Source organism: Hydractinia symbiolongicarpus, chromosome 9, assembly GCF_029227915.1.
Source record: "Hydractinia symbiolongicarpus strain clone_291-10 chromosome 9, HSymV2.1, whole genome shotgun sequence".
Classification (NCBI taxonomy): domain Eukaryota; kingdom Metazoa; phylum Cnidaria; class Hydrozoa; order Anthoathecata; family Hydractiniidae; genus Hydractinia; species Hydractinia symbiolongicarpus.
The window spans coordinates 6,213,469-6,237,766 of NC_079883.1; the positions used below are offsets into that span (position 1 = coordinate 6,213,469).

The window sequence follows — 24,298 nt, forward strand, 5'->3', positions numbered from 1 at the left end:
ATTATTCCAAAAAGTTTTCTAGGGGCGAGGTTTTGAAAAAATGAATTTCGCAAATGTAGAGATTGACAAAAATTCACGAGTGGCAATTAAAGCATTTCGCGAAAAGCCTAAATATTCGCGAAATCTAATTTTAGTCAAAATTCATTTTATTTAGGAAACTGACTTTTGTTTATTTATCGGATATTTATTTCCACGAATGCGTGAAAATAAACGTGAAGTGGTTCTATCTATAAACTATGGTGTGAACCAAAGTACGATATAATAACTCGAACCCCAATAGCTCCAAGGAAGACGAAATGTTAAGGAGCATACTAATGTCCTTTTTAGCAAACATCAATGTCTCTTGCACTCGATATCACCAAAACTTTTGCTAAGTCCATCTATTTTCAACTTTTGCCAAAGGTTGAGTTATCGAATGCCGAATTAATATGAAGAGCATTAAAAAACTCGGACTGTTTTTTTTAGACTTTTAGAGGTTAGAGTTATAAACTCTAAAGTATACTGTTTTTAAAGTGATAAGCCAAGTATTTTGACGGAAAATAGCTTGTCTTTTTGTCCTATTTTTTGTCAATTTTTGGATAAACTTAACGTCGACATTTCATATGAGCAAGAAGTAGCCCTGCATATTTTTCAATGACCCTCACTTGTGAGAAAAAAAAAAAGGTGCAAGTATGTATAAAAACGTGAATTTATTACTAAAACATATAAAAATAAATTAAATACAAAAATTCCCATTAAAAATAATATTTCATTGAGTTACAAAATTTAAAAACATTGTGAAAAATGTACAAAAAACTTTAATTAGAGTCAGCACAAAACAAGCCAAACGCGAGAAAATTTTGTTTACCTTAAAGGAAAACCTCTTTCCTTTTTGTAATAAAAGGAATCCGCGTAAAATTGTAATTCTTTTCGGTTTTGGTAAAGTTTAATTTACTAAAAATATAACAACGACTCAACAAAAACAAATCGAAAAAAATCTACAGCTGAAAACTCCATATGAACATCACGAAGGAGAGTGTTCCAACTCCACACAAAGTCCGTGCAAGTTTCTTTCATTGCTTTGTTTGAGCAACCGAGGTAAATGAACTGAACGTTGAGCAAATCGATTCGATTTGTATTGACTAAGAAACGACCTGGCACTAGGTGTAGACACTCGATTACTTTTAAATGGCATGAACACAGAAGGTAAACAAACATCTGTGGAAAAGATACTTTCAGCTCCAGGTCTCCATAACTTTTTTTCTGCTTGAAGTTGTTTTGTTATTCTCTCGTCCATTTGTCTTTTTGTTTCGGTTTTTAACTCCGTGTGATATTTCTCGCTTGCCTCTTGAAACATACTTAAACGAGTGAAAAAGTCACGTGGAAGCTTTTCTCCCCATTTTTTCGAAATTTGTTGCTTTTTCGGAGTTTTTCTACATATGTTACCTAGATCTTTGTCAGAAATATCTTCATTTTTGTTATCGAGACTAATGTTATCATTTTTTTTATCCCATATAAAATTCAAAGACGTGGCCATGTTGAAATAATCTTTTGGATTTTCAACGTTGTAAGTTGAAATAATAGTTTTAATATTCTCTTCGTATTCGTTTTTGAGTATGCTCAGCTCTTGTGTTAACCGCTCACGGACTTGTTTAACACCCTCTTCAGAGAAGATAGAATTATTTTCCATCGTGTCAACACCTGCACTTTTACAACGTTGTCGATACGCAGCAGCTTTCTCCTGAAGAATTTCTTCGACAATTTCTTGCAAAGAAAGCGTTTCCGTGCTTTTGTTTTCACAATTCAACTTTTGTCGACGAGTTAAAAAGCATTTAATCCGCACGGAGCCGCACAGATGATTAAACTTAAAATCATCTTTTTCAATAGCTGCAACAAGCTGCAACTCGTTGTTCTGCGTGTTCTCGTTGTTTTTGTTATCATGTTCCTTATAATGTTTAGCCACTTCTAGATTCACGATTTTTTTTGAGCCAAAAGCTATCATGTTTTTCGATGAACCAGCGTGAACAGCTACTCTCAGCACAAGCTCATTGAACCCTTCAAAATTTTCAACATCTTCCTCCTTTACATCGAAACAAAATTCTTGTGTTTCGTTTTCTTCGTCAAATGAAGAAGACTCATTTGCTGGAGAAAGTTCCAGCGATACTTCTTCATCAGATCTATTCATTCCAAATGGAATACCTTTCTTTAATTGGTCTCCAATAGCAACAACTACGCTCGGGTTTTGAATATCAAGCTTCGGTTTAAAACATAACACGTGAAGATAGTAACAATACTTATTCTCCTCCGTTGATGTACCTTTATCTGATTTCTCAACGTTAGGGTTAAAACCCTTTAAAAACGATTTGTTCATTTCGGAAATGTCCATATTAGAGGGTGAAATTTCTATATTTTCTTTTTCGATAGCAGAATTTGACTCCAATACAAAGGTTTGTTTTTCTTTGACAAATTCTCTATTTTTACTTGGTGGTTTCTCTTCACTAGGGATGTTACCAGATTCATTTTTAGTTATCCAATCTGAAACGCTAGGTGAATCTTGATGCGAGTTAAATGAGAATTCATCTTCACTTTCACTTAGATTCGAAAATAAATCGACATCATTTTCAATTGCATCGTCAAGACCAGTCATCTGAGAGCTACGATGTAGACTATCATTCTGCTGGGATTGTTCCTTGAACTCGACTTCAGCGCATTCTTGAAATTTTCCTACATCTTCTGCTGAAGAATCTAAATTTCTGAATAGATATGCCACACTTTCACCAGCATTCAGTTTTGTGCTGTATTCTTCCACAACTTGTCGCCAGCCCAAACTAGGATGTTTTGAACTATTTACTTTCAAAAACATTTTTTCCCAGTTCATAATAACTCTTTGCCTTTCCAGCATTTTATTTCTGCCACTTAAAATTTCAAGCTTTTTTAAAGCAATATCTAATCTGTGCTGTTTGCTTGTGTATTGTTTATTTTTCAATGATAAACTTTGCTTCTCCCAGGGAACAGAATATAATCTGACTAACCGAGTTAATTCATCAACTTGAGTAGTCAAATCAGACATCTTTCGCTGCAGCTTGGAACAAACTAATGATAACCTTAGCAGTAATGTTGTAGGGAGTTCATATTTACCGAGTAATAAATTAAACTCTATAATTTCTTGAGTAGTAGAACCTAAAAACTCCAAACAAGTTTGAACATTATTACATAATATTTCCAGTTGGTTTTCATCATGTGACACATTGCTTTCAGCATCCTCCATATTTTACTTGTAAGATATATTTTAACTGAAATGAACAACATCTTTTAATACAGTTCTCATAAAACAAAATGTAAAATTAATTTGTATTCAAAACACTGAGCTAGAAAATATTTTTTTATTTTTAGCCTTGTAGGCTCAAATATTTCGAATTTCTAAGATCGCAGTAAGAAATAATAATCAATTTAAATATACAAAAATGTCACCATCGTTTAGCATGTATGTTTGGTTACCACGTCAGATTTTGTAGAAATTAGGAAACCAAAATTCTATCTACTTGCCTGGAGTATTTTTTTGGTGTTAAATCTTATTCAAACTTCTAATGGACACTAAGCAACATGTAAGGATAATGAATTAGCAGAAAAAATTCTGTTAGAAAACAACAGCAATTACCAAACTAAAGTAAAATATATAAGTTACAAAAATACTGGTTGTATACATAATCAGTATGATCAGAAGACGACAGCATAACACAAAATAAGACAAAACAACAACACGTGCTTGACATATTCATTTGATTAAGCTTTCCGTTTAAAACAAATAAAAGATATCAATAATTTCCACGAATACTATTGAGTAGAGGTTTCTCTTTAAAAATAAAGATACTCTATTTTATTTCTAAAGTATAATTATAAACGTTAGCTGGTAAGACACTAATATTGTTGTCATCAGCATAGTGTGATGTCATGAGTAAATGCTCACGTGAAAGGTTGTTGATTAATATCTGTACACATTGTTTTTTATAAGAAACCTAATCAAAAGGTTAAACCTCAAGGTTCTAAAACATTTTATAAATTGAGCCTCAAAAATTTCTCAACTATCCTGGTTTTAACCCTGAAGAGCTTCTTAAATTATTAATTTTGTATATGAAATTTTTGATGAATTCCATTACAGGTTCAGTAATAATACAATAGTTAAAGCACATGGAACAAAACTGACAACACTTTACAAATTCGAATTTTGCTGTAAAATGATTTTTTACTTGTGTGCTCTTATTGTGATTTTTCTCATTGTTTATTTTTTTCACTTTAGTTCATTCTGCGACTTTTCTAGTGTAGTAAAATAACATGCCAAAGAAGCAGTTAACAACAGGGTGGTTTTAACTTTATGAAAACTGTGGTGCACAGAGGCAAAGCTCAAAAAATTGATATACCATCAGAAACAATTGGAGATAGCTAGAAGAATCTTTTCAGACTGTGAGCAGAAATTTATAATAACCAATATTTACGAGGCAGAGATCAGAGAAAGTCGATATGGAATAAATTCATAGCTTAAGTTATTATGGAAGTTAAAGCTTGTGGTAAAAAGTCCGCAGTTGTGAAACATTTTTGAAATAATCAAGTATCAGCATGGATAAAAAACAAAGATGATGGATATGGAGGAGTTGGCATATTCGTTGCGGAGAAGTGGGTAAAAAAAGTAATAGATGTTATGCGTGTTAATAGTCGTATTATAGTGATAAAGTTTTTGATAGGTAATAGGATTGTCACTTTTCTGTCAGTTTATGCTCCACAGTGTGGACTCAGTGAGGAAGATAAAGATAAGTTTTATGATGAGTTAATAGCAGTCACATCAAAGTTTGGAGACACTGAACTTGTCATGGTGGGCGGCGACTTTAATGGTCATGTTGGGAAGTCATCTGAAGGTTATAGAGGTGTGCATGGAGGCTATGGATTTGGGAGCAGAAATAAGGAAGGGGAGAGATTGCTTGAGTTTGGAATGGCAACGGACATGGTGGTTTGCAACACATCATTCAGTAAGAGATAGAGTAGGCTGATAACATATGAGTTGTAAGACACAGATAGATTACTTTTTGGATAGAAAGTCAGACAAGAAAGTGGTGAAGGACGTGAAAGTTATATCGGGGGAAGAGTGTGTTTCCCAGCATAGGTTGCTGGTTTGTGATATTATCTTGAAGAGTGTTAAAGAAGCCAAGGGAAAGTACAGGCCCCGTCGAAAAGTCTGGAAGCTGAAGGAAAAGATTGTAGCAAGACAATTTAGTGCAAAAGCTCAGCAGTTAGCCTACAATAGTCAATGTGATAGTGACAATGTTGAAAGTACTTGGACTACTTTGAAGAATTGTCTTCTAGAAGCTTCTGATGATACCTGTGGGTGGACGAAAGGACCAGCTAGACATAGACAGACCTGGTGGTGGAATAATGAGGTTGATCAGTGTATAAAGGAAAAGAGAAAACTTTGGAAAGTGTGGAAGTCAGGTGGTAGTAAAAACATTTACTTAGAAGCTAAGCGTCGCGCTCGTACAGCAGTGTATAAGGCAAAATCAGAAGCAGAGAGAAACAGATTTGCAGATGTGTTAAGAAGGGAAGACCAGCGCAATGAGGTATTCAAGATAGCAAAGCAAATGAAGAAGACTAATCAAGATATTGTAGGTGAGAAGTGTATACGTAATGATGAAGGTGTTTTGACTAGCACAGAGGAGGAGAAAAGGGTAGCTTGGAAGAATCATTATCAGAGGTTGCTTAACACTGAGTTTGATTGGGACGAGGATAATTTGTCTGATGATGATGTCGTAGAAGGGCCAGCTATGCACATCAAGACAGAATGGGTAGTGGAGGCTATTAGGAAATTGAAGATTGGCAAGGCTGCAGGAGTATCAGGTATTGTTGCAGAGATGGTAAAAGCATCTGGATATATTGGAGTTGAGCTTATTACAAGTCTTGCTAACCAGATTATAAAGGATAGTGCTATTCCGAGTGAGTGGCAGTCGAGTGTAATAGTGAATTGTTTCAAGGGCAAGGGTGATGCATTAGAAAGGGGTAACTATAGAGGTTTGAAGTTGGTTGATCAAGTAATGAAAGTTATTGAAAGAGTGATTGATAAGTTACTTAGAGAAAGAATTGATATAGATAAGATGCAATTTGGTTTTGTTCCAAGGCGTGGCACTACAGATGCAATATTTTTACTCAGACAGCTTCAGGAAAAGTATTTAGGAAAGAGAAAGAATCTCTATTTTGCCTTTGTAGATTTAGAGAAAGCTTTTGATAGAGTGCCACGTAAAGTTATTTGGTGGGCTATGAGAATATTAGGTGTGGAAGAGTGCTAGTTACAATGGTACAGTCTATGTACAACAATGCTAGAAGTTGCGTCAGGATTAAGGATTCACTTAGTGATGAATTTAGTGTAAATGTTGGTGTACATCAGGGTTCTGTACTTAGTCCTTTGTTGTTTATTCTAGTCTTAGAAGCGCTGTCGATGGAGTTCAGAACAGGTTGTCCATGGGAGTTATTGTATGCAGATGATTTGGTTCTCATAGCAGAGTCGATGGAAGAATTAGTTGAAAAGTTTGAGAAGTGGAAGAAAGGACTAGAAGAGAAAGGGCTGAAGGTAAACACAGCAAAGTCTAAAGTCATGATAAGTAGCATTGCAGCCAAATGTGACCTTGTAGTTGGAAAGTGGCCTTGTGGAGTTTGCAGGAAAGGGGTTGGTAGTAACTCAATTTTTTTTCAGACTTGCAAGCATTGGGTACATAAGAAGTGCAGTAGTATTAGTGGAAGGTTAAGAGCTGACATACAGTTTGTATGCAAGCGTTGCAACGGTGAGATTATAGAGAATGAAGTATTTCCAGCTTTAATGATGTATAACAGTGGCTCGTTAGAGATAGTTAAGAACTTCTGTTACTTAGGTGATATGTTGGGCAGTAAAGGGGGTGTTGGAAGAAGTGTTACTTGCAGGATAGGTTCTGCTTGGAAAAAGTTTAGAGAGTTACTTCCTTTATTGACTAGCAGAGTCCTGTCAATTGAGGTAAAAGGTAGGTTGTATGAGGCCTGTGTAAGAAGTGTTATGTTGTACGGTAGTGAGACATGGGCAGTGAAGCAGGAAGATCTTGACCGTTTAGAAAGGAATGATATGAGAATGGTTAGGTGGATGTGTAATGCCAGTCTGAGAGACAGAAAGAGTTCAGATGAGCTAAGAAGCAGGCTAAGTCTCCGTAGAATTAAAGATGTTATCCAGATAAGAAGATTGAATTGGCTGGGGCACTTGGAAAGAATGGAGGAGGATAATTGGGTAAGAAAGTGTAGAGACTTGATAGTTCCTGGGGCAAAGCCCAGAGGCAGACCGAGAAAGACTTGGCAGGAGGTTATAAGGACAGACTTGATAGAGAGGAAGTTGAGTTTAGATCTAACACAGTCTAGATCAGATTGGAAGAGGGTCATTAATATACCCCGTCCAACCCATGCTAGCATGGAAAACGGACGTTAAGGCAAGAATGATGAATGATGATGATGATGATAAGATTAAAATTCGACCTGCTAGAAAATATAATGATCTTTACAAAAAAATTGTGAAAGAAATACAGCTAGAAAATTCATTGCAAGTTTTATCAGGAGAAGCAATTTTAATTTTGCGCTATTATATGTTCTACCATGATCCGGTCACCACGACGTATGGGCAAAAAACATAATCGAGCCATGTGTACATAGCTCAGCCGGCCGTTTATAAACAGGTTGTTTTTGCAATCTGGGCAGAACATATACACGAAAAAATAAGAAACTTAATAATAGTACACATTTTCTATAAAAGCCAGAAAAATTGGTTCTAGCCCGGTTTACTTAGTTTCTTGCTTGTTCGAGAAAGCCTTGACAGGAGGTTATAAGGACAGACTTGATACAGATGAAGTTGAGTTTAGATCTAACACAGTCTAGAACAGATTGGTCATTAATATACCCCGTCCAACCCATGCTAGCATGGAAAACGGACGTTAAGCCGAGAATGATGATGTTCAGTCAAAAACTGTTCTTATTCTTTTTTTATTTTGTCCTTAACTTTTCATATCTGCCTTTTTTTAAGAACAATTTTAGAAGAACGCAAGCCTTATGTTTGGCTGATAAATAAGAACAGCTAGCTACAGATAGAAAGACAGACAGACAGACAGACAGACAGACAGACAGACATACAGACAGAGAGATAGATAGACATATTTTACACAATTGCTTCTGATTGTTTCTTTTCTCAATTAGCAACAAAAACCCTCTTTTTTATCCAAGGTGATAATAATGATCTTTCAATTGGGATCTTACAACACCTATATTTTGGATTACAACCTGAAAAAGTACTTCAGCTAGATAGATTGATATGTATGGCATTTTACATGGCTAGCCTCACAAATATCAAAGATGTACCCTGGGAAAGCCATGGCTTGGGTGGGGGTTCCTGGAGTACTTAATGCTCATTTTGAGCTATGCAAACCCAATTAGGGTCTGCGCTTATCAGAGAGAGCAGATTAGCCAAACGCAGCGCTGGCCACGTGAGTGTGTTCCATCTCCCTCCTGGCTATGGTAACATTCACTCACACATATTGAATCGCTGCCAAGGGGAATCGCCCCAGTCTCCAGCACAAAGTGCGGGAGTTATAACCACTAAGCCTGTGAAATAAAGCTAGCTAGCTAAAAATGCAGTGGCCAAATCCATATCAGTGCTCTACTAAATGTAGCCATGCCCAATTACCCACAGCTATAAATAAATGACAAAGACAAAGAACAATTATTGGGATAGATTACTTCAGTTTTTTTACACAACCTATAATAGAGCTCTAATGCCTAATGATCAAGCAAAAGATAAATTTTGAGACGGTCAGATGATCTTTTTTACAAAATTAGACAAATGAAATGAAGTTTAATTAAAATAATAATTTAGCTCTGATCTAAGTATTCAAGTGAGATTCGGCTTCCGTAAATTTCCTGCTTTAAAGACCCATTGTGAAGGCCAAAATAGTGAATAATAGTGCTAAAGGTGTTAGGGGAGTGGTGGTGGGCACTTGAATACTTAGATCAGAGCTAAATTATTATTTTAATTAAACTTCATTTCATTTGTCTAATTTTGTAAATAATAATTTAGCCTCTGATCGTAAGTATTCAAATGAGATTTCAAAGCCACCTATTTTGGATTCAACAAACAGTTTAGTAAAAACTGGGCAAGGACCAGTATATGATTAAACAGAACTACATATTTATGGTTTGTCTGTTATGACTCCTGGCAATGCCACATTGTACCATAACGGTACATGTCTATTACATATATATATACAAAATCTAACGCAAGCAAATGTGTTCATAAACATTTAAGAAGTTCGTTTCCAAAGTTCTTGCTTATGGGCAATTTGTAATGTTTTGCAAACGTGCTAGTGCCTCTCCAGCCTGCCGCCTTTGCGATTGTCTTCATAGGTACGCCTATGTCCTCTGCCTTGCTGGTAGACGCACTCCTTGTAGAGTGGGTGCTGAACGTCTTAATATCGATGCCAGCCAAGCCTAAGAAAGTTTTAACGTACTTTGCAATGGTGGTGATTCCGATAGGTTTATGGGGATATGCATAGGAGAGAAGTAGTTCCCTTGGTTGGTTTTCGAGGTTCTCTCGTATAAGGTCTGTCCTCCTCAGGTATTCATCTAGGCAGTGGACTATACATATCCGGTTATCGAGGTGGTACTTCTCGAATTGCAGAGGTTCCTGATGTTTGCCTGGTTTTGTTGTCTTCATGATTGTAGAGATGTAGAAAGTGTACATATCTGAAGAGCGATGACAAAAGTTAACCTTTAGGGCACCTATTGTCTGGGCTCTCTGGCCACTCAGGAGGCACAACAAGGTGGCTAGTTTTTTCGTTAGTAACTCTAACTCCAGGTGCTGGTTACCAGGCAAGGTTGTCATATAGTTTAATACTACATCAGGGTCATATATCACAGTGTGTTTTGGTAGGGAAGGACGTAGCTTGAAAACTCCCTTGATTAGTCTGCTAACGTCCTCGTTCTTACCAAAGCTTGTTCCTGCATCCTTTGGTAATACAGCTGACAGGGCTGACCTTGCCGCTGCGATGTAACCATAACTTGCCTTTTCTACGTGGAAAAGGAAAGCAAGGAAGTCCATACCTTGTTTATGACTAGCCCCATAAGGTTCTGGGATTTTTTCACTTTTACAAAACTTCAGCCATTTCCTTAAATAGAGATTATAGCTGGATTGGGTTTTTTCTGACCACGATGCAGTGAGCAGTTGTTTAAGATCGTCAGAACATGACTGTTTTAGGTTTATTGCCTCCCTGAGACAATTGCTATCCGAAGACTTAGATTTGGGTGCAGTGGATGAAAGACACTTGGTTGCTGTGGATCTAGGTAAAACAAGAATCTCTTTAATTATTAGTTCAGAATACCCTGTGAACCATGGTTGGTTAGGCCAGTCCGGAACTACCAGGATACCTACTGCCTTATCACTATGGATCTTTTGAATTACCTGGGGAAGGCAGGCGAAGGGTGGAAAGGCATAAAACGAGATATTGTGCCAATCCTCAGTAAACGAGTTTACTCCGATGCAGTTGGGATCAGGTCGATATGAGAAGAAGGCAGGTAACTGCGTGTTTATTCTACTCGCGAAGAGGTCTGTTTCTGGACGGAAGTCCAGTTCGTTCAGCGCATAGCGGAATGTTGATTTGTTTAACATCCATTCTGTTCTTGTCTCCTGTTGTCGCGACTCTCTGTCTGCTTCTACGTTAAGAATGCCAGGGAGATGTGTAGCGACTATCCAATTATTTTTGCTTATTGCCCATTCCCAAATGCTATGTGTAATCTTATCCATTGGGATAGATTTTACGCTACCCATTTTGTTTACACAGGCTACTGCTGAAGTGTTATCCATCTTTAGCAATATGTTAGTGTTTGCAGTATGGTTGCAAAGAGCCTGTAGTCCAAAGAATGCTGCCATTAGTTTTAGGACATTTATGTGGTGTTCCTGCTCCAGAGATGAAAACTCACCCCCTGTGTGGGTTTGTGTCATTGACGCTCCCCAACCTCTTGTTGAGGCATCCGTGGATATAATGATCTGAGGGTTGCCTCGAACTATTGGGGCTATGCTACCCCATAAATTATTCTTCCACCAAGATATGTCACCCATGGCAGTAGGGGTTAATGTGATCTGCACATCGAAGTTTCCGGCGCTCTTTTTTAAGGACTCAATTTTTAGTCTTTCGGTAGATCTGTAGTAGAGTCTACCGTGTGGTACCCCAATAAGGCTGCTGGTAAACTTACCAATTAATCGCGCTAGAGTTCTTATTGTTATCTTCTCTCTCTGTGTCACTGCTTGACACAGATCGATTATGGCTGCCTTCTTTTTGGGGGTGAGAGCGACAGTCATATTCACTGTATCGATGACGAATCCAAGGAATTCCAAAACTTGTTTTGGTTCGAACTCGGATTTGTCTGGGTGGACCGTAAATCCCAGTGAATCTAACAAAACAACGGTTTTGTGTACGTTATTGCAGCACTGTTGTTTACTGACGTTCATAGTGATCAAGTCGTCAATGTAGTCAGCAATGGTGACCTGTTCCTTCCTTAATTTAGATAAGGGTGGTTTCATTATCTTGGTGAATTTACGAGGTCCTTCTGTATAGCCGAAGGGGAGTACCAGGAACACGTATACCTTACCCTCATGTTCGAATTTTAGGAGCTTCTGGCTTTCTTTGTGTATTGGTATGCTATAGTATGCATCCTTGATATCAAGTTTGGCCAAATACATGTCCTTTTGGATTAATCGAAGAATGGACGTTAAGGTTTGCATCTTAAACTTTCTTTTCTCAATGTGTACATTGAGTTTTTTGAGGTTTAGGATGAGCCTGAACCCCCCGTCTGATTTCTCGGTGACGAATATGGGTGAGATAAAGTCGCCTGGTTCGCGACTGCTCAACCTTATTACACCTTTCCCCAAAAGGCTTTGTATTTCTTCGTCAATGAAAAGTTTCTTTTTTCTATCTAGGGGGTATGTCCGATATGGGGTTTGGGGCATCTCGTTTACTGGAATTTGCAAACCAGACACTGTCTGGAGGATCTCCCTATCGGTAGTTATGTCTTTCCACTGATCAAAATGAAACCTGAGAGAACCGGGTTTAAAATATTTGACTTTTGACCTTAGAAAAGCTTTTAGGGTCTCAGTATCGCTTACCTCAGGGATTAATTTTTCCTGTTGGTGTGCTTGGAAAAGTTGCTGTTGTGGCTGCGGTACGGTTTCTTTGATTGGGATTGCCCATTGTGGTAGTTGGCCCTCTTTTGGGGCTTGTAAGAGGGCCCTTTGTTTGATGAAGGCTCGAATCTTCTTTTTTGGCCTCTTTCCAGGAGTGATTTGAGCTGGTTCTCCTTTTTCAGCTTCTCAAGCCTTTCGCAGACGGAGGAACCAAACAGCCATTCGGAATCCTCTTCCACTTCTGTAGCTAAGGCTACGTACTCTTTTGGCAAGGAAGGCTTAATTAAGTCTCGCCTGACCTGATTTAGCAGCTGGGAGGTCTTACCAGCGAGGGTCATGGCGTCCTTAAGGTCGTTTAACGGACCCTTTGTGTCTGCGTTGGCATCACCGGATTTCTCCACCAACGTAGATGAAGCTTTCAGAAGCATAGCAACCGACGCTGAGTGCATGTTTTGGATGTCCTGCATCTTAACGTCAGTGGACCTGTGAAAATTGGAAAGTGTTTTCCAAATTTCGGTGTTTGTTCTCTTTGGGAGTAGAAAGTTGCAGTTTGATGGAATTGCTGCCGTTTCTAACTTCCGCTTGAGAACATCACCCTTGAGCCTTTTTTGCCAAAACACTTTGGCAGCACATGCCACTGATGACGTGACCTCTGGTCCCGAGGCCTTGCTGTCCTCTTCATAGTCATCAGTGGACTGTTGCCAGTACTCTTGGGCTGGCTCTTTGGTACCCTTTTTAGAATGCTCTGGTGCTTCATCTTTGGAAGAAGGCGATTCTGAGCGCGTGGATCTAAACCAGAGGTTTGAACCAGTGATAGATATTCTTTCTTCCTCCTGTTGGGTACTGGATTTGCTAGCCAGAGTTCCATCTGGAACATTGGGGCTAGGATTAAGACTAGACCGGGTCCCCTCTGGGACAATAGGGTCTGTCAGGTGGCTAAGTCTTGCCATAAAGGTGTTCATGCTGGCCAGTGTGTCGTGTATTCGACTTAGTTCGGCCTTTTGTCGCTCGGATACGATGGATACGACTTGGTCTACGATACCTGTGCAGTCCACGGGGATAGGAACAGGGTGTTCGGGGTCCTGTAAGGGGAAGTCATGGTCGCCATTTTTGCTGTGCTGTGGGAGCATGGGATCGTCGCTTTCGTGTTGCATTATTCTTAAACTGAATAATTAGTAAAAAGAATAAACACTAGAGGAATTATCCTAACCTAACACCAGCACTATAAACTCATTTAGTTTATATCACTTAGCTATGTATCAATACAAAAGATACCTAAACGTGTCTACTCGAGCACTTGGCACTTCACGTCCGTTCACATTTGTTTACGAAATCGAAAGAGGAAATTTACGGAAGCCGAATCTCATTTGAATACTTACGATCAGAGGCTAAATTATTATTACACACTTCGCGTCTACCATATTGCTTGCTCTCAAAGAAATTGCCATTGGATACAGTTCCGAGAACTTTTGGCAGCAAGGTAACGATGGACGTCAACATGAACATATTTACATAACTTACACTACGTTTTTAAAATAATATATTTCATAGAATGTCTTATACAATGATTTCATAAGTCATGGTACACATAAAAAAGAAATTTAATCGAATTGTCATAGAAATGTTTTTGTTCTTTGCTTACATTCACACTGCTTCCCCCCGTAAACGAATTTTGGAAAACATTGTTAATATACGGCAGCCGAGAATTTCAATGGCGGCAAAATATCAAAACACCATTCGTCTCATCCTGAATAAGTTTTTTCATTTTGGTAATGTTACTGCTTCCACTTCTACTGTGTATTAATTTTAGCATGTCAGCCAACAGCAGAGGGTACAAAATTGATACTATTCCAAAGCTAGAAACATCCTACGTCCCAACCCAAACTAAAAATTGTCTGCAGTGTTGCATGCACTGTGTTCTGGTGTAGCACTTTAATTTATGGACAAACACATATAGCTAGCTACACCACGGATGCATTAATTATGAACAATAGACCACTGTAAATAAAGAAATCCAATGAAGCTTACATTGATGGTTGCTAACCATTGTATTCTCTTGGTCGACCAAGTATAACATGATTTTTTTTAACCAATACACCTTTACGATAGATAGATAGATGTGTATATTTTACATGGCTAACCTCACTAATATCGAGGGATATACCCTGTCTATTATTTCCAGGAGGGGCCATCGCTTATTTATTGCTTATTTTGAGCTAAGCAGACCCAATTCACAAATAGGGCCTGCGCTCTACTAGACAACTCTCGGTAACATCCAACGGCCCACACATGGAGTCAGCTCCCCAATTTCCCACACATGACTCAGGTTAACCTGAGGCTATGGTAAAATTAACTCGCCCATGTTGAATTGCCGTCAAGAAGAATCGAACCCCTGTCTCTTGCACAGAGTACAAGAGCTATAACCACTAATCTATGGCGCCACAATATAATTCAGTTGTACATATGTTCCTACGGCTCTCCATTGTTTTACAATATCGGAAGAAAGGAGGTAAAAAACATGTTTTTATAAGTGTTTGTTAGAGATGAAATCATGTTTTCTCCAGTTTTTTATCTTCCTTCGTATCAATTTCTTTCAAATTTTTAAGAAACGTTAATAATAATAAGATACAACTTATATGTACTTTTCATTAAAAACACAATGCAGCAAGAAAAGAACGTGTTTTCTCCTTGATAAACTATTATAAAAGTGCAATGTTTACCTCCCCCAATCGCAAAATGGACTGTGATGGAGTGTTGGTTTTCTCAAACTATCGTAAAGGTATATTACATGTCCCCATTTTTTGATTTAAGGAAAAAAATGCCATTTATGCGGTAAGCTCTTTATAAATAGGGGTGAATTTCTCATAAATCTTTTTTTTCTAACTTCAAACCAGACCTTTTGCTAATTCAGCTTTACTTTACTTCAGATACTTATGGTTCTTGTTTAATCAAAGCTTCTTTTGTGAGAGTTTGACTGTGAAATCTGTGTTTTCCGTCAACCGAAAGTGGTGCCACAGGACATTACGACTGAAGGGAGAATAGTACATAGAAAACTATGAAAAGATGTCGCATTTGTTTTAATTGAAAAAGGCTTGCACTATAGTGTGACTTCTTTGTATTATGACCCTGGCTATACATCTAAAAAAACTGATTTTCCTAAATTCTATCCCTGGCTTAATCAACTTTACATCAGACTTTTAACCCTGGAAAGTAAACATTACCACAAAAAAAGATGGTGATTGGACTTGGTTTTTTGAGGTAGCTTGAAAGAAAATGAGAACCCAACTAGGCTATAAAAAGTCTAACTGAGTAAATTTCTTAATTTGACATGATAGTGCCAAATACCTGGCTTACATCATCCAAACTCTTTTAGGATCTTAGACTAATTCTACAAACCTACCTTACCATTAAAACTACACACCTACCCTACCATAAAAACCCTCAACTCTAAGTCACAGAATGTATTGTTCTATATGCTATCAGGCATAGTGGCTCCTTACAGTTTAGCTATAGGAGGAAGTGTTTGAGCTATGTGGGTTTTTTTGTCATACATAAAAGATGTGCTCAAAATCAGCATACCGCTGTCCAAATTGGCATAAAATATCATCATCAGCATCATCATCATCATTCTCGGCTTAACGTCCGCTTTCCATGCTAGCATGTGTTGGACAGGGTATATTAATGACCCTCTTCCAATCTGATCTAGACTGTGTTAGATCTAAATTCAACTTCCTCTGTATCAAGTCTGTCCTTATAACCTCCTGCCAAGTCTTTCTCGGTCTGCCTCTGGGCTTTTCTCCAGGAACTATCACGTCTCAGGCCTCATACAACCTACCTTTTAACTCAATTGACAAGACTCTGCTAGTCAACAAAGGAAGTAACTCTCTGAACTTTTTCCAAGCAGAACCTATCCTGCAAGTAACACTTCTTCCAACACCCCCTTCACTGCCCAACATGTCACCTAAGTAACAGAAGTTCTCAACTATCTCTAACGAGCCACTGTTGTACATCATTTAAGCTGGAAATACTTCATTCTCTATAATCTCACCTTTGCAATGCTTGCATACAAACTGGATGTCAGCTCTTAACCTTCGACCAATACTACAGTACTTCTTATGTACCCAATGCTTGCAAGTCTGATCAAAAATTGAGTTACTACCAACCCCTTTACAGCAAACTCCACAAGGCCACTTTCCAACTACAAGGTCACACTTGGCTGCAATGCTACTAATCATTCCTTTAGACTTTGCTGTGTTCACCCTTAGCCCTTTCTCTTCTAGTCCTTTCTTCCACTTCTCAAACTTTTCAACTAATTCTTCGATCCACTCTGCTATGAGAACCAAATCATCTGCATACAATAACTCCCATGGACAACCTGTTCTGAACTCCATCGAAAGCGCTTCTAAGACTGGAACAAACAGCAAAGGTCTAAGTACAGAACCCTGATGTACACTAACATTGACACTAAATTAATCATTAAGTGAATCGTTAATCCTCACACGACTTTTAGCATTGCTGTACATAGACTGTACCATCGTAACTAACCACTCATCCACACCTAATTTTCTCATAGCCCAACAAATAACTTTACGTGGCACTCTGTTAAAAGCTTTCTCTAAATCTACAAAGGCAAAATAGAGATTCTTTCTCTTTCCTAAATACTTTTCCTGAAGCTGTCTGAGTAAAAATATTGCATCTGTAGTGCCACACCCTGGAACAAAACCAAATTGCATCTTATCTATGTCAATTCTTTGTCTGAGTAACTTATCAATCATTCTTTCAATAACTTTCATTACTTGATCAACCAACTTCAAACCTCTATAGTTACCTCTTTCTAATGCATCACCCTTGTCCTTGGAACAATTCACTATTACACTCGACTGCCACTCACTCGGAATAGCACCATCCTTTATAATCTGATTTGCAATACTTGTAATAAGCTCAACTCCAATATATCCAGATGCTTTTACTATCTCTGCAACAATACCTGATACTCCTGCAGCCTTGCCAATCTTCAATTTCCTAATAGCCTCCACTACCCATTCTGTCTTGATCTGCATAGCTGGCCCTTCTACAACATCATCATCAGACAAATTATCCTCATCCCAATCAAACTCAGTGTTAAGCAACCTCTGATAATAATTCTTCCAAGCTACCTTTTTCTTCTCCTCTGTGCTAGCCAAAACACCTTGATCATTACATATACACTTCTCACCTACAACATCTTGATTAGTCTTCTTCATTTGCTTTGCTATCTTGAATACCTCATTGTGATGGTCTTCCCTTCTTAACACATCTGCAAATCTGTTTCTCTCTGCTTCTGATTTTGCCTTATACATTGCTGTACGAGCACGACGCTTAGCTTCTAAGTAAATATTTTTACTACTACCTGACTTCCACTCTTTCCAAAGTTTCCCCTTTTCCTATATACACTGGTCAACCTCATTATTCCACCACCAGGTCTGTCTATGTCTAGCTGGTCCTTTCGTTTATCCACAGGTGTCATCAGAAGCTTCTAGAAGGCAATTCTTCAAAGTAGTCCAAGTATTTTCAACATTGTCACTATCACACTGACCATTGTGGGCTAACTGCTGAGCTTTTGCACTAAATTGTTTTGCTACAATCTCTTCCTTCAGCTTCCAGACTTTACGACGGGGCCTGTACTTTCCCTTGGCTTCTTTAACACTCTTCAAGATAATATCACAAACCCGCAACCTATGCTGGGAAACACACTCTTCCCCCGATATAACTTTCACGTCCTTCACCACTTTCTTGTCTGACTTTCTAACCAAGAAGTAATCTATCTGTGTCTTACAGCCACCTGACTCATATGTTATCAGCCTACTCTGTCTCTTACTGAATGATGTGTTGCAAACCACCATGTCCGTTGCCATTTCAAACTCAAGCAATCTCTCCCCTGCCTTATTTCTACTCCTAAATCCATAGCCTCCATGCACACCTCTATAACCTTCAGATGACTTCCCAACATGACCATTTAAGTCACCGCCCACCATGACAAGTTCAGTGTCTCCAAACTTTGATGTGACTGCTATTAACTCATCATAAAACTTATCTTTATCTTCCTCACTGAGTCCACACTGTGGAGCATAAACTGACAGGAACGTAACAATCATATTACATATCAAAAACTTTTTCACTATAATACGACTATTAACACGCATAACATCTATTACTTTTTCTACCCACTTCTCTGCAACGAATATGCCAACTTCTCCATATCCATCACTATTACCAATCCAAAAAAGCTTATACCTTGCCCTCCTACCTTCCACAAATCTCACTGAAGCTCCTCTCCACCTGACTTCCTGAACTCAACACATATCAACAGATCTACGTTCTAACATTTCAACTACTTCACCTGCTGTACCTCTCAGAGTACCAACGTTTACACTAGCCATCCTCAATCTAGTGTTATCTACCTTGTGAGTATTAGTCAAATAGAATGATATCTACCTAAAGGGAATTAATTTTAACAAGAAAATTATTTTAATTTTTACAAAGTAGTCCTAACATTTTGCAAGAATAAAAAAATTGTGAATATCAATAAAACATAAATTAATGCCATATTGTTCCTCCATTTATACCGTTTTTGAAGGCCTTGAAGCATAAAATAAAGACTGTCAAAGTTAAAGTTCACATATGAATTATATGTAGTTCCTGGTAAATCAGAAGAAAAAAATTAGTGTAAATTGTTACACTAAAAGGAGAAAAATCCAGATTTTGCGGGAATCAATTTTCGCGAAATTGACAAAAACTTGAGAAATTCTTAAAAATTTATTCCCACAAAAACTAATTCCTTAATCAGGTAACAACTCAATTTAACATTTGAACTAACTAATGAACATGTCCTTATGCCAAGATTTTCTGTTTTGTTTAGAGACCTTATCATACATTGAAAACATAAAACTATTCTATATTGTTTTTGAAAATAATGGGTAGCAAACAAAAATGTCGTCTAGCTTATTAGCAATAACTGACAAAGCATACCATTCTGTGGTGAATAAACAAGTAGACTTAAATATTGGATTGTCAAATGTTCAGGTGAACACTTTTTTATTAAAATTATTTCTAAAGTATGTTTAGTATGTTCGAGTTCTTTATAAAATTACCCAAGAGAATAAATTATATCAGTGGATTCTTTTTAAAATATTGATCTACTTGTTACTTGTTGAAATGACCATTTTGTTTCCCATTCTTGGTAGAGCTCACCAATCCCAATTCCTTAAATGTCCAATGACATTTGCATTGTGTCAGCAAAGTTAAGAGCACAATACAATAATAAGCACGACTTAGCTGTTTATGAATCAATTTTTACTTTTAGATTTCAAGAAATAAAACAGTAATATCTCCTTCTGGTGCTAAGAATACTACAACTAACTCACACAGCAAAAACAAAATTATGGAAAACATAACCAAACATAATTTAAGTAGAGGTACAACCTTTGTAGTCACGTGGCATAGACACCTACAATTTGATATTGACATTATTTTGAACAAGCAAGACCAAGTTTTAATTTATATTCACTGCGTTTAGATCTTGTTAAAGGCAATGTTGTTGTTATGGATGCAGGTTATGAAGAACCAGCTATTGTATGTATACAAACTTTACAAAGCTCTGTATATTTTTTTTCCTTCAAATGCAACGACCAGAGTGGTTTTGTGAAAATGCACAAATTTATCAAATAAAAAGTACCATTACTGTACAGTGTATTAATTATTTGTCTGTTTAGGTAAAGCAGCAAAAATCAAAGGCTTTAATACAAGGACAACAGTTGCCATATTCAGAAGTATCTGGAGATTCATCATTTGATGGTTGGTGATATTTTTTTGACAGTTTAGTTAGGTAATTTCTGATATAGTGTGATAACTATAAGTCTTTACTAGACAGGATCATTACAGCTAGAAAAGCTGGGATTAGCTAGACTGTTTTAAGTTGGAATAGAACAGAGAAACACAATAGACACAGCAAATTCCAATTTAATAATAATAATATGTATTTTGAATCCCAGATGTTTTTGCTTCCAGTATAAGAAATTTACTATCGTCTGCAAATATTCTACCCATTAAGTCAGATTTCCCAATATGTACCAGTGGGTGAGGTGACAAACAAACTCGGGACAATGCAAGTTTTCTAGGAGTTTTTAATTTCACACCATATACTCCTGTAATAATATACTCGGGACAATGTAAGTTTTCTAGGAGTTTTTAATTTCACACCATATACTCCTGTAATAATATAAATTATTGCAAAAGAAGGGTGAAATTTCAGAGCTCTAAAACCACAAGCAATTGACAAAGCTGTTTCTATGTAAGTAACACTCTGAACTTTTCAAAAATTTTTTTGTCAATGTTCATAGTGGACTTAGTACTTCAGATCCTCGGTTAATTGGTTCGAATTTAAAACTTAAAGGGTACTAATTTTTGCTAATGTCCAAATTCCACGATTTTTCAACACCTTAACGTGTTGTGACGCTGATTTTACCATAATGCAGACTTTATGGCAAGGGCTGCTAATGCATTTTTGACATTGAATACTCGACCTACATCCCTGTCGTAGTAAAATTTTTGCAGCCTGTCGGCGGAGAGTTTTGGCCAAGTGATGCAGTTTGTCCATTTCAAGCAATAGCTAAAAAACGGCTGAAGTACATTATGCTTGCAATGACAACTTTGATTCAAGAATTTGTTATATGAGGCAATCTTTCCTGGTGCTTTTTTTTGGTTGTGTTTTTTTCCCCTCCTCATGTTTTCCTGGACAAATTTTCGTTGTGCACATCCAATATAGAACACATATCGTTCTAAAAGTGTATACAATTGTTTTCTTAGTTAACGATGTTATTGCAGAAAAGTACAAAGCAGGTGAGAGGCAAAGGATTCTTGCTAAAATAAAACCAAAGTAAGCTGAGTATTGGTATCTTAATTATATTTGTATGCATTTTTATATGCATTATAGCATTTTTTATAGTCTTTTAACAATTTAGGATAATTTTACCATTCCCTAATGTTAATTTTTAAAGTTACTACTACCTTATGTGTCTTATTGTTCCTTTAGTTAAGTTAAAGAAGTGTGCAAAAGTGCAGGTAGTGAAATCGTAAAACTTAAGGAACACTCTTTTTTTAACATTTCTGATTTATTTACAATTACATCAGGTCTAAACCTGACTTATATAAAATAACTGACAGTTTGTGGACAACTTGACTACAGAAACCTTTTTGGGTGACTTTTATGGTACCATAAGTCGGAATTAAAGCAGCTGTGGTTGAATCGTGCTCAAAAGGAGAGTAGGCTATAAAGACAATGCTCATGCGGTATGGGTTAGATAATTTTTGCCTCACTTTTAATGATAATTAAACAGAGAATGCAGTTCTCGTTTCCGTTTAAGACAAAAATTTGTGCAATATACCTAAAATAACGCCAAAATGTTGATTTGTGCCACTTTAATACCGTTTTAGGCCTAAATTAGTCCAAAAATTAGAAAATGCTTTATTTTCACAAATTTGGCTCGGTAAACAGAAAAGCATGTCTAAAATATAATGAATTATTGTCGCCTAAAAAATACTATTTCAGACCAAATTGGCAAAGATATGTGTACACCCAGTATTTATTTGTGCTCCAAACTGATGCAGGAATTATATTACTAAGTTTTGACGAATACGCGAAAATTTGGTGCGAATGCTAGGGAATTAACGCTATAAATGATTATAGATGTCTCTGTTTTGAAATTAAATCGAAATATAAAAATCTAGGTAGTTTCTGTAATTTTTCAGGAACAGGAATTTACTAATAACAAATTCCACAATCCAATGTTTAAAAGCCTGTGTCTTAAATGAAGCATAATTAACACTACCAGGCACTTTACTTTACGGAGAACTGAAGGAGCTTAGCGATGCCTATAAACAATTGGTACCAAGCCATTCTCTCATTGTCATCTGCCCTTGAAATACATCCATAATTAACAAGGCAGAGACTCGTCAGACAAGTGTAAATTAATGTAAATTAGGGGTAATATAATGTCAATTATTATCTTCTTTGTCTCCCCTTCATTGCTATAATGTTTTCGATTTGCACTTAGGGAAAAACTTCTTCGAAAGTGGACGTTTGGGATACTTTGATTGGTTTTTACTTCGTAGATTAATAGCGTGGGTAAAAAAGAGTCATTTAAATGAATAATGAAAGTTGCAGTGATGTACGTTGGTCTCTAGAGGTGGCAATTGACCCAGGTCTTTACCAGCTTTTTTCGTTGTGTATCTGGAACTCTGGATAACCTTTGAATGATGAAGTTCGAAAAATTCGCGTGAATTAATTTTTGCGAATAATGAGATTCGAAAAATTTTGCGTGGAATAATTTAGAGCTGTAGCCAAAATCCTTTAAGTCTCTGTGATGAGAAATGATTATTGAAATTCACTTCACATTATGGAACTCTTCCTGGTTTTACTTCGCATATGCAAAAGTTGCACATGACTTGTCTGATCAAAAGTTAACGAAAATTAATACGGCCTGAGAAATAAAACGTGATCGCGTAATTATTTTGACATGTTGATTTGTGGATCAGTATAGAAAAAAATTGTTTAGTATAGATCCGATAATGGATTTTGAAGTACTGATGAGGCTCGATTTCAGGCGTAAAATATAACGATGAAAACAGCAATGGCACACTCAGTGATGGAAAAGTTTCCGTGGAAGTAATTGCAAATTTATTGCAAAATATTGTGTTTCACAGGCTCGAAAAATAGTTGAAAATGCCTTTGGATTTTCTAGAACAAGATTTCGAGTTTTTCATAGAGCTGTCTTTGCAAAATTTTATGTGTAGAAGTATAACTGTTAGACTTGCAAGATATATCCAATGCTGGTTCAAACATTTTTACAACAGTCGCAAAAAAATAGTTGAGATGGTCTACGTGACTATTTAACTGAACAGAACTTTCAGTTCTTTGCGAGTACTCCGGCCCACTCTAAATGTACTGTTGTCAGCCTATTTGGTGCCATCTACTGACCGACAATTGGCGTGTTTGGCAGTTAAGTAAGTTTGAGGAATGCTATACGTGTCTCTAGCGGTAATGTAACATATTTACAGTCGAGGGGTGGAAGAGCCAGCTGTTAGGATGGAATCCACAAGGACGGTAAAACTTCCCGTTACTTACATGGTTACCTTAAACCCTTTTCTTGACGCGTCACCAACCAAGCTTTACCGTCAGCGAAACTCACCTTATATACAGGTGAATCTAAAAGGTGTAGACACTCGGGTAAAGGGGCACAGAAGAGTCGTTGATTTTGATTTACACCAAAGTCAAACCTGTAGCAGGGAAATAGTTTATGAGCAATGAGGACAACAAAACATCTTTAATCATCTTGAATATCCATTTGGACGCCCAAATATAACGACAAAAATTTATTCCATATTAGCACTTATCTTGCTTTTAAATTAAGTTTTCCGGTAACAAATACTAAATAGCTATTTTCTTTTAAATTCTGCACAGAAGCATACCAAATTATTGCATATATAAAGCCAGTCGAAGCAATAACAATGACTTTAAAATCTTTTGGAGGTACCTTACCTTCTTAAGGCTGTATAGTATGTCCCTCGTGTTGTCTTTGCTTCGGCATCAAAACAAACCTTCAATTTTGCTGTTATCTATTAAATTTTGCAGACCGTAGCTTAATTAGCCGCCCAAAAAAATATTGGAAGATAATCTTTGGAAAGTGCCATTAAAAAAAAATAGTAAATCATAAAAAAGTAATTATACTTAAAGTAAGCACTACATCTCAATAGGTTTTCTATATAGCTGCAATGAAGTAGGTATAATTTTTTGTACCTTGACCTTTTAAGTGGCCTGGTTAAATTGCACAATATTATTCAAAATGGAATGAAGAGTAGCGGAGATCTTACTTAACCGTTTTAATTTTTTTAAATTTCTTGATTTTTCAAACTTTTCTTGTGGTTTTTCAACCTGCATGAAGAAACCCTATGCTTTAACCCCGCATTTTTCAAACTTTTTTCGAATTCCCCAAATCTTCGAACAAACTTTTAGGTCCCGAAAATACACGAATTTTTAAATTATAAGCTAGGCAAATATAAAAA

The 24,298-nt window shown here is 37.0% G+C and overlaps 4 protein-coding genes across 6 annotated transcripts in view; 1 reads left to right on the forward strand and 3 right to left on the reverse strand.

Moving 5' to 3' along the window:
- Positions 1-934: 934 nt before the first annotated feature.
- Positions 935-3,362, reverse strand: LOC130656412 (uncharacterized). The gene has a single exon (XM_057459259.1). The coding sequence runs from the start codon at positions 3,245-3,247 to the stop codon at positions 1,004-1,006; it is 2,244 nt and encodes a 747-aa protein (XP_057315242.1). The 5' UTR covers positions 3,248-3,362; the 3' UTR covers positions 935-1,003.
- Positions 3,363-9,313: 5,951 nt separating this feature from the next.
- Positions 9,314-12,025, reverse strand: LOC130657755 (uncharacterized). The gene has a single exon (XM_057460761.1). It carries the CDS (start codon positions 12,023-12,025, stop codon positions 9,314-9,316), a length of 2,712 nt encoding a protein of 903 aa, XP_057316744.1.
- Positions 9,371-13,557, reverse strand: LOC130656418 (uncharacterized). 2 transcript variants are annotated; one of them, XM_057459265.1, is made up of 2 exons: positions 12,182-13,552; positions 9,371-9,510 (listed from the first exon to the last, which is right to left on the reverse strand). In XM_057459265.1, the coding sequence occupies exon 1, from the start codon at positions 13,351-13,353 to the stop codon at positions 12,190-12,192; it is 1,164 nt and encodes a 387-aa protein (XP_057315248.1). In that variant the 5' UTR covers positions 13,354-13,552; the 3' UTR covers positions 9,371-9,510; positions 12,182-12,189. The 2 variants fall into 2 exon arrangements, with proteins under 2 accessions (XP_057315248.1, XP_057315247.1); XM_057459264.1 differs by lacking the exon at positions 9,371-9,510 and having other exon boundaries at positions 12,177-13,363; positions 13,475-13,557.
- Positions 13,558-19,087: 5,530 nt separating this feature from the next.
- Positions 19,088-24,298, forward strand: part of LOC130656411 (TALPID3 protein-like) — a 37,391-nt gene continuing 32,180 nt past the window's right edge. The window contains exons 1-5 of one of the 2 annotated variants that reach the window (XM_057459257.1): positions 19,088-19,261; positions 19,542-19,653; positions 19,755-19,810; positions 19,951-20,032; positions 21,044-21,113. In XM_057459257.1, coding sequence (XP_057315240.1) covers positions 19,169-19,261; positions 19,542-19,653; positions 19,755-19,810; positions 19,951-20,032; positions 21,044-21,113 — 413 coding nt within the window. In that variant the 5' untranslated portion in view covers positions 19,088-19,168. The remainder of the gene's footprint in view (positions 19,262-19,541; positions 19,654-19,754; positions 19,811-19,950; positions 20,033-21,043; positions 21,114-24,298) is intronic. The other variant, XM_057459258.1, reaches the window with a different exon arrangement.